Source organism: Bufo gargarizans, chromosome 9 (genome assembly GCF_014858855.1).
Source record: "Bufo gargarizans isolate SCDJY-AF-19 chromosome 9, ASM1485885v1, whole genome shotgun sequence".
In the NCBI taxonomy this organism is placed as follows: domain Eukaryota; kingdom Metazoa; phylum Chordata; class Amphibia; order Anura; family Bufonidae; genus Bufo; species Bufo gargarizans.
Window position 1 is genome coordinate 81,466,624 of NC_058088.1, and position 10,110 is coordinate 81,476,733.

At 42.0% G+C, this 10,110-nt stretch overlaps 1 protein-coding gene across 5 annotated transcripts in view; it reads left to right on the plus strand.

The window, feature by feature from the left end:
• Positions 1–3,050, plus strand: part of LOC122946315 (A-kinase anchor protein 17B-like) — a 75,293-nt gene extending 72,243 nt beyond the window's left edge. For all 5 annotated transcript variants that reach the window (XM_044305861.1, XM_044305865.1, XM_044305863.1 and 2 more), the window contains one exon: positions 77–3,050. In XM_044305861.1, coding sequence (XP_044161796.1) covers positions 77–1,681 — 1,605 coding nt within the window. In that variant the 3' untranslated portion in view covers positions 1,682–3,050. The remainder of the gene's footprint in view (positions 1–76) is intronic.
• The last annotated feature ends 7,060 nt before the right edge of the window (positions 3,051–10,110 follow it).

Sequence of the window (10,110 nt, forward strand, 5' to 3'; positions counted from 1 at the left end):
ACTTGCCTATAGATTGTTAGCCTCGTGCACCATTAATGTATCAAAGTAGCTAAACATCCTTGTTTTGTCTCTGAAGGATTTGGTTCAAGTCAATAAACTTGAAGAAGAGCAAATGAACTGTGAATTTGCTGGATTCAGTGACTGTTCTGTGTCCACATACTCAGAGAACAGTAAGGTTATGTCCTTGCCTTTTTCGGATGAGGAGAAAAGCAATCGCCATGAAACGGATATTTGCTTTGAAGATGAAGCGGAAATTATAGTATCCAAGGAAGATACTCAGTTGCACGAGTGTGGAGAAAGAAAGGACACAATGACTGAAAACAATGACCAGAAATTAGCTGATGAAGAGCCTTACTTTGAAGATGAAACATGTAAAGAGCAAGACACAAAAATTACTTATCATAGTCGACGAATTTTTAAACTATCACAAGATGATCCCATAAACAAATCTTCTAAAAAGAAGAAAATTTATGAAACTGATGAATTTATTAACTACTTGTTAAATTATTACCATTATCCAGAGTATGCCAGATTATTTTTGGAAACCAAAGAAAGTCAGAACAACCCATGGTGTCGGAGAGTAGTGCGTTGGAAAGGAAACAGCTTCCAGATAAAGCTTCAGAACCTTAATGGGCATTTTGCAGAGATGAACTTTATGCCTGAGTTGGAGGAGGAATCAGAAGAAGATAGTGGCAAATGGGAAGACCCTCTTGAACAGTCAGAAGTGAAACCACAAGTTCCTCTAGAGCAAAGAAAAGATGCTACTGAATCTAACAAGCTTCTTGTGACTGAACATGAGGTTCCAGTTACGAAAGCAGTGAAGCCTCGTTTGATAAAGACTCGTGAAAGGTCATATAAAGAAACATGGGATGATAATGATAATGACAGCCTTAGCTCAGTGCCCAACAGTGAACTAAAAGAAGTGCTGGAAGAGATAAGCAGCACATCAGAATACTTCAGTGAGGATCTCAGTGGAATTTCAGGTAAGCAAACTAATATCAGAAGAACTTCAAGAAAGCAAAGGAGAATTAAACAACTGAAAAAATTAAAACACTACAATGTTTCTGGCCATCCTCAGTTCTGCCACCATGAGGATATTTTGGATAGCCTGTTGCATTCATATTACCACCAATTAAAAAAACATTCAAGACTTAAAGTGGCTCATGCCCACAGGAAGAAAGCAGCTTTACAATATGACTCTGAAACAACAGACTCTGATTCTGACACGGAGGCTGAATTTCGAGCAACATGGAAAAGAAAAAAGGCAAAGTTAAAAAATCGCATCTGCCTTTTGGAAGAGAAAAAAGTCAATAAAGAAATGTACTCGAGCTCAGAAAGTGATAGCAGCTCAAGTGATGATGATCAGCACAAAGGAGACATCTGGCGACGCCGCCATAATGGCAAGCCAAGACGAAAGGTACACAAGAAAGGGGGTTCAGGTTCTGAGGAAAAAACCTTGAGACATTCAGATTACTGCTTTGCAGAAGATGTTTCAGTTGATGAGTCAGTTGAACATGAAGACTCCCCATGGGATGCAGATGAAACTCAAACTAGCTGTAGTCTAGGTTCAGGTCCTCTTATGGCAGAAAAAAAGCAGCCTGGAGGTCGAGCAAAAAGTTCATACTCTGATTACAGGGATTGGGAACATCATTTCTACAAGGGGGAAACATGTAAAAATTAGATTTTCACATAGTTGATGTTGGGGTATAACTATTTCATTTTTAATGTGTATGGACAGTGATTGTGTTTTTGTAGCACACTTAATTAGAAAAATAGGTTTATTTTTAGAAATATGTTGATTTATTTTATGAAAACTGTATGCAAATTCTCAACTAAGAAACTCTCTAACTGAGGATTGATAAATAAAATCCATCTTCAGCATCTACTGGACTCTGAAGACACTAGATAACTATGTGATGCAGAGGCAGGCTTCTTAGCCTGCCTCTTGTCTCCCTGCCACAGCCTCTGCCTCCCTATACATATGTTACTAAAAATGATTTGATATGCTTCCCTTCAGACAGTTTATCTCCTGCCAGCGATCAGCACTGGCAGCAGAGCCCCTACTATTTTTCCAGGACGGGAGAGGAGTAGGGCTGCCGCAAACGGTATATGTACAGAAACATAGTATACTTGCATATAAGGAGGCAGAGGCTGGGGTTGTGAGACCAGTGGCAGGCTGAGAAACCTCCCTCTGTATCTTACAATTATTCACTGTCTAGTGTTCAGTTGAGGGATATACTTAGAGGGCTGCTAATGGGAGACTTTACATATGGTTTTCTAATAAAATTAACACATTTCCCTTATGAAGTAAATTGCAAAAATATTTACACACACTGTCTCTACATATTAAAAAAAAAATTGAAGTGACAACTGCACTTTAAGAACTATTCTCTAGTGCAGGCATCCTCAAACTGCGGCCCTCCAGCTGTTACAAAACTACAACTCCCAGCATGCCCAAACAGCCTATAGGTATCAGCCTACAGCACAGCATCGTGGGAGTTGTAGTTTTACAACAGCTGGAGGGCCGCAGTTTGAGGATGCCTGCTCTAGTGCCTTATTACATATTTATTTTCAGGAAATAGTAATGCATTGACTAATGCTTTATAGTTGCACAGTTTGTGGAAAATTTAAGGGTGTGTATACTTTTGCACTTCATTTCTTTTATTGCTCCATTGTATCTAAAAGAAGAAAGATGCACTTCTGCAAATAATCTTGATATAAACTATACATCTATGCATACCAATATGATTAGAGACTATAAACAATGGCAGAACTACAGGGGTTGCAGCAGTCAAAGTTGCAATGGGGCCCTTAAGCCAGGAAGGCCCCATCACCACACTACTTGTTTGATCTCCTTTCTCATTTCCTTTGATATTTGGCATCCAAAGTATGGTAAATCTGAGACCCTGGATTGGAGGAGACTGGGAAGATTTATGATGTCAGAAATAAGACCATTAAAGGGGTTGTCCGAGTTATGAAAAAATAAATAAAATAAAATAGCACTGAAAATCTGATGGGCAGCAATATATAACTAAGCTAAGCAAGTTTTATGCAAAAATAAAAATATCTATTTCCTCATTTCCCTGGTTCTTTTCTGGCCCTTTGTTTACATGCAATAAAAACTATCTCTGCCCCTCCCCCTGCTCTGCTAAGGGAGTGAATACAACAGCTGCCCTGAGTGACATGTCTGCCTGCTGGGAGAATCAACAGCAACTTGTAAGTGTAGAACTACAAGTCCCAGCTGTTTAATGGCACTGCTAATACACACAGGATCTTTCCCCTACCTTATTGTGCAATGCTCTCTCTAGTCTGTCATCTCTAGTGCCCAGAATTGTCTCCTCACTGCCTGCTGCAGCTACCCAGTCTGTGCAGCTGAAGGGGTTAAGAATCCTAGGAGAGAGCAGCCTGGCAGTGAAGGGGGTGTGGCCAGCACAGTGACTTCTCGTTTACAGGCTTGTAAACAAACTTTATCAGAGCAGGGAGAGAAGCTGACATCACAGGTCATGTGACCCTCAGTGAAATCTGAGAAACCAGAAACTGGAGATAAAGTAAGTTAATTGGAAAGCTACATTTGCCCAGTTAGGAACATAGAACAAAAAAATAACTCTGACAACCCCTTTAACGTTTTAATGCCAAACATAGCAGAGGGTCAGCATCTAGTTAAGGAAGGGAAGCTGCAGTGAAAAATGCAGATGGGCAGTTGTAGGGGTTACAGTGGCCTCATAGCACATGTCTATATGGAAGAAGATACTGAGCTGTATAGGAGATTATACTGTTCCCCTACAACTACTTGGAGTGGTGGTGGTGTGGAGAAGTATCCATTAACTAATGAGAAGCCCATATCGGGACCTACAGCCCAAGTAGAATAAAGTTGGATAGTCATGCACTGGCTGACACCAGAGAACAAGTGCATGAATAGGACTGCACAAAAAGCACAATGTGGTGTGAAAGCAACCGCAGATGCAGATGACTCCAATCAGAGATGTAAATGCACTGTAAACACTGGTTCGTAGTGCAGCAGCGGTGGGCCATGCATGTGGATGGGCTGCGTCTAGCAACTGTGAGTAGCAATTGATCTGGGGGCTCAATCTGACCTTTTTGTATTGAGTCCCATAAGCCCTTACGCTCCTAAACTATAGATAAATCCTGAAGCAGGGGCAGATTGGCCATAGACCCTACAGGGAAAGTTCTCAGTGGACCAATGCCCAGGGGCCCATCCAAACCCTCCTCACGGCCGCTGGGTACATAATGATTTGATGCTATCAGCATTAATTAATGCTAGGAGCATACTTAAGCACCCGACCAATAGCCGCATGTGTCCTCAGAATGGTAGTATTTTTTGCTGCACTGTGATATTTGGTTCTGCTAGGACGATATTCTGTGCTGCTGTAGGGTACTGCTGGCCTTGCCTCCTTGTGTGGTCCCTGCCTATTTGTGTGGTCCCTGCCTATTTGTGTGGTCCCTGCCTATTTGTGTGGTCCCTGCCTTCCTGTGTGGTCCCTGCCTACTTGTGTTGCCCCATTTTCTGTCAATTTGGACCAACCTACAACATGGGGCCACGTTTTGTTTCTTTTTGAGTTCCCAGTCCGCCCCTGCCCTGCAGTTATGTATTATTCCGCTTCCCATGTCCCTCATTATTTCTAACCTACCACTGCAGAAGAGGGCATAGATGGGAAGGCGTACACATACCTGCAGGGTTTGTCTGTATTCTGTAACCCTGGAGACATATTGGTCTGCATACAAGCTGTATACACAAAACGGTATTGTTTTTCAAGACTATGGGCAGAGTGGATACAGCGTGTAACAGAAAGCATGTATATTATTATATCACCTGTTATATATCAAACCGTATCTAATCTTCTCATAGGAGCAGTATCAAGAAACCATCAGGAAATCCTACAAATAAAATAAATTTGTATTTACCTGATTTATATTGCTTGTTTTATTTTTTCTTTGCATATTACCGCTGTAAGTCACTCTGGTTCATTCACACCAACCAGATGGATATTAGGTCAGTTACACACAAGAATGTTCAATAGGGGAAACGCACTCCATATCCACATTTCCTGGACCGAAGATGGTAGCATTATGTGAATACGGTACAGTAGACCCACAATCGGGCAGGATCTCGCAGCATCCTACATCAGTAGGATGCTGTGGGTTCACGTCAGAGGAAATGTGGCTGTCACACATATTGTGTTTCCCAGACCAAACAAGCTTGTGTAAATTGATCTGGGGATCGGTTCAACTGCTTGAGGGGTTCAGGAAGGATTTTTTTCACTCTAAGGCCTCTTGCACACGACTGCGTGTCCCCGTGGCCGTATTGCAGGTCCGCAATACATGGGACACCGGCCATGTGCATTCTGTATCACGGATGCGGACCCATTCACTTGACTGGGTCTGCAAATCCGGAGGTGCGGAACGGAAGCACTACAGAGTGCTTCTGTGGGGTTCCATTCCGTGCTTCTGTTCCGGAAAAAAGTAGTGCATGCACAAATTATTTTTTTCAGTGCGGATCCCATTCAAGTGGATGGGTACATGATCCGCAGGTGGCTGTCCCACGGTCGTGCACGGGCACTGAGCGCTTACGCTCGTGGGCATGAGCCCTAAAGCAAATTGGTCTATGGTGAGTTTTCTCTGGACCATGTAGAGTAGAAAGTATTAGGCTGTTCTTCTTTCTTGCTATCTGCATGGACCAGTCATACTGCTTGGTACATCTCGGTTTTGTCAGTTTTATAGCATTTTTTTAGTACGTGTAGGCATACATGTATACACAGGGAAAGTTTAAAGGCAGGGTTCCTGGGGCATATGCCCTGGGCCTTCACCACTTAGAGGGAAGTGGGGGCCGGCACCAGAACTGCAGGTTTGGGCTGATGCTCATGTGCCTTACGGGAGCAGCAAGGTGCCAGAGGCTGAACTAGGACCTAATAGTAGAGAAAAGAGCTGTACCTTCAGTCTACCCACTCCCAGTACTGCACAGGGGCCCGCGAGGCACAATAACAGCCTCAGACAGCTGTAATTATCTTTCCTCTGTTTTAGATGAGATAATTATTGTGCCCAGTAGGTGGCAGCATTACAAGGGGTGTGGTGGAGCCTAGCAGTGAGATTGGTCAATGCAGATAGCAAGTGAATGAATGGGGAAAGAAGTGGAAGAGAAGTGTTCAGCATCCCTCCCTCTGCATGATCAGAAGTGTTTGCATGAGGGGAGTTCTCTGCGGTGCTTCCATTTTGAGAGTTACTGTGGGAGAGAGGTGTAGGAGATTGAGAGGCTGCTGCCTGCCTTTTAGGACAGGCTATGTGTCCCCCTACAACCCTCCTCCCAGAACTCCTGCCAACCATTACCCCGTCCAGAGCCCCAATGGTGTTACCCTTTTGCATTGGGGTCAGTCAGTAAGGTATTTGCTGTTTAAAGGGCATCTGTCTGCAGATTTGTACCTATGACACTGGCTGACCTGTTTCACAAGTGAATGTCAGCTGAAGATATCTGTGTTGGTCCCATGTTCATATGTGCCTGCATTGCTGAGAAAAATTATGTTTTAATATATGTAAATGAGTCTTTAGGAGCAATGGGGGCGTTGCCGTTCCACCTAGAGGCTCTGCTCTCTCTGCATCGGCAGCGCCCTCTGCACTTTCATTGACAAGGCCAAGCCTGATAATGTTTTTACTGTCTGGCCCTGTCATTGAAAGTGCAGAGGGTGCAGCAGTTGCAGAGAGAGCAGATCCTCTAGGTGTAATGGAAACGCCCCCATTGCTCCTAAAGGCTCATTCGCATGTATTAAAACATTTTTCTTAGCAATACGGGCACATATGCCCTCATCAGTTTCCGGGCTAATAGACTCTAGATTCAAATTATTAAACTTTTGGTCACCAATTTAAAGGATAACTGTCACATTTAGTATAAAGAATATGGTGGCTCTCTATCGCCTGTAGTTATGAGTGGGTGCTACTAGGCCTATTTGACTCACCCAGTCAAAAAGGAAAATATAATGTAGATAGAAAGGCTGAGCACTCTCCCAATGGACCACATACACCATAAAGTATAACTGTTGTATTTTTTATTTTGGAGTATTGGATTGTGGTGATTAAGATCACCTTGGTGGCCCTATTTCAACTTTTCACTGTGTATTCAATTACCCCTTAATTCCACAGTTTTGTTTCCTGTCCGGCCTACTTTTACCTGTGCTTAAAATCAGGTTGCTATGCAGGGTCCGTCTATCTGTTGAAGGACGGAGGACGCAGAAGCACGCAGCCTGCAGGGTCACATTACTGACAGCCAGGGACTGTAAGTAAATGATTAAAGCCAGGTCCTCTCCAGCAGCTGATAACAGTGCCTGGGCTGTGTGCACTTCTCCCTGTGCCTGCGCTTGGCAGACGCTCCCTCACTCAGCAGATCTGGAGAATGCAGAGTTGAAGCAGCGCAGAGCAGGGAAGGGAGATCTGCCGTCTGCTCCGTGTATAAATGAAAGCAACATGTGGTAAGAGGACCCCTTTGTGCTGCTGGAGATTAACCTTTTAGGGGGGAGGGCTCTGGTTACTGACACTTTTGGGGGGCTATTGTTACTGGCTAGTGAGGGCAGGCAGGATTAGCCTCAGGGTGAGGGCAGTGGCGGCCAGCTTAACTGAATAGTGAGATTGCAGTTTTATGCAGACTGGTTGCTAAGGGCTGAATCTTATTAAATATGGGGTAAGTCAGTCTAATAGTAACTGATTCTGGAATATCATGTTATTAGTAACTACATATATGAAAATTGAAATTAGGGTCTAAATGTGACAGTTGTAGATAGAAAGGCTGAGCACTCTCCCAATGGACCACACAAAGACTATTCAAAAATATTAGATTTATTACACCAATATATAGATCCAAAAAGATAAAAGTATAACAAAAATGCACAATAAAAATTAACAGTAAAAAATTCAGTGTTAAGATCATTCAGATTAAGAACATAAATGAATATGCAATGGCATGCAAAACAGGATACTTTGTGCAACTTGGGTAAGGCCCCATGCACACGGCCGTTGTTCACAGCCGTGTGCGGGCCGTGGAACCGCGGCCTGGATCCCTCCTGAGAGCAGGAGCGCACGGCGGCACTGGTTGCTATGACGCCGTGCGCTCCCTGCTGCCGGCACAGTACAGTAATACACTGGTACAATCTATACCAGTGTATTACTGTACTGTGCCGGCAGCAGGGAGCGCACGGCGTCATAGCAACCAGTGACGCCGTGCGCTCCTGCTCTCAGGAGGGATCCAGGCCACGGTTCCACGGCCCGCACACGGCTGTGAACAACGGCCGTGTGCATGGGGCCTAAGAAAGTGTGTCCTGATTGGATGTAAAATCGATGGCAGTTCAATGTTGAGATAATCGACAGTGTAAGAATAAATATAAATCGAATAAATGTCCGAACTGAGATTCGATATTTACTTTCGATTATTTTATCGATTATAACAATATTCGGCCAATATCCCCTGTATGGCAAAACGAAAAACACTTCCAATTGCCGTCTGACTATAGCACACGGTGGCGTCCCACGTGGCTGATGGAGTCAGATTTGGCAGTACCTGTTAGTGACGGTTTCAGCAGGAGCAGTGTGAGCAATGTAGCCCTCCGTGTAGAGTTTCTTCGATGTAGAAGTTTTGATTGTAACTCTCTCAGTACAAGGGTCAGAATATTCGCTAAATGCCAGGAAAGTTCATCAGGGTAAAAGCATCAGTTCAAGTTGTTAAAGTCAGGACGTCCATCAGCTGATGTGCGGGTCTTTTGAAAACAGACGCGTTTCGGGGTCTTTTCCTAGCCCCTTCCTCAGTGGTAGCCCGCAGAGAGGAATAGACCCCTTTTTATACCCAAAATCCTCCATGATTAGGTAAAATAGAAGATCTGGAATGGATCTGACAACTTGTTTCAGCCAATTGCATGTAAAACCCGATGTGGAATAAAGGGAAAAAATGTATATCAGATATATCCATTAATACCAAGTTTTTCAAAGGTGGCTCTCTTGAAGAATCTTAAATAATGTTTCATATAATTATGAATTAACCTATAGTACAATTTATAGAACATCTACATAATTTTCTGGAAAAACGCAGGTGCGATTTTATTTTTTATTTTTTTCCTAAATACTTTTATGCATTTTTTTAATTTATTTTTTCCCATGCGTTTTTTTAAAATTTTATATCTATTACTTATACATATGTGTGAAGTGTAAATTTTCAGAAAAATGTTTGACAGTGCCTTATATAGCTATATATAGGTATATAGCATAGTCCATTAACCAGCACTGTAATTTTACAAAAAACGCAGGTGCGGTTTTCATGCGTTTTCCATGCGTTTTTATAAATTCTTGTCTGTATTAGTTCCACATATGTATATATACTCTATACAGCAGAAGTAGTCATCTTAGGTAATAATAACGTATAATATAAAGAATATATCATATGAAACAAAGAATGTTAAATGTTATCATTAAAATATTCTATATATTAGAGTATAATATATAAAAATTTTGTATTTAATAAACCCATTGAGTACTAACCCTATCACATGCAATATTTCGAAAAATTATTTCTAAATAATTAAAAAAACATAATTGCGTTTTTTGGTTTTTTTTTTTCAAAACATTTTATTTCATTTCCACATATATAATAATTTATCAGACATACAGTAGTGGAAAATAAAATGTACATATCATATGTCTCAGGTATCATTCGACATCTATGATATTTTGTCCATCTAAATGCACCCTCTACTGACATAGACAATGGAGAGCCCGTACATCTGAAAAAAATGAGTAGTACATAACACAAGAATAACTGCATTTCAACCCCTTCTGGATGTACCTCTTCCCTTATTCAACTGTTATCTTTTCCTTTATACCTCTCTATACGTTTCCTATTTCCCTTTCTCACATTTATGAAACTTTCAATTTTCCTAGAGTGCCTCTAATATCCTTCCGTAGATACCATTCAGTGTGTTTAAAATTACTCATGAGAGTTTGTGTATCCTCCACTGACAAATGCTTTGCAATAAATTTCGACCATTTATTTAAAAAAGCTGTTGAGCTCCTAGTCTTATTTGATTCTGCCTCTAATTGGTCCATTAGCAGAAAGTACCGCAT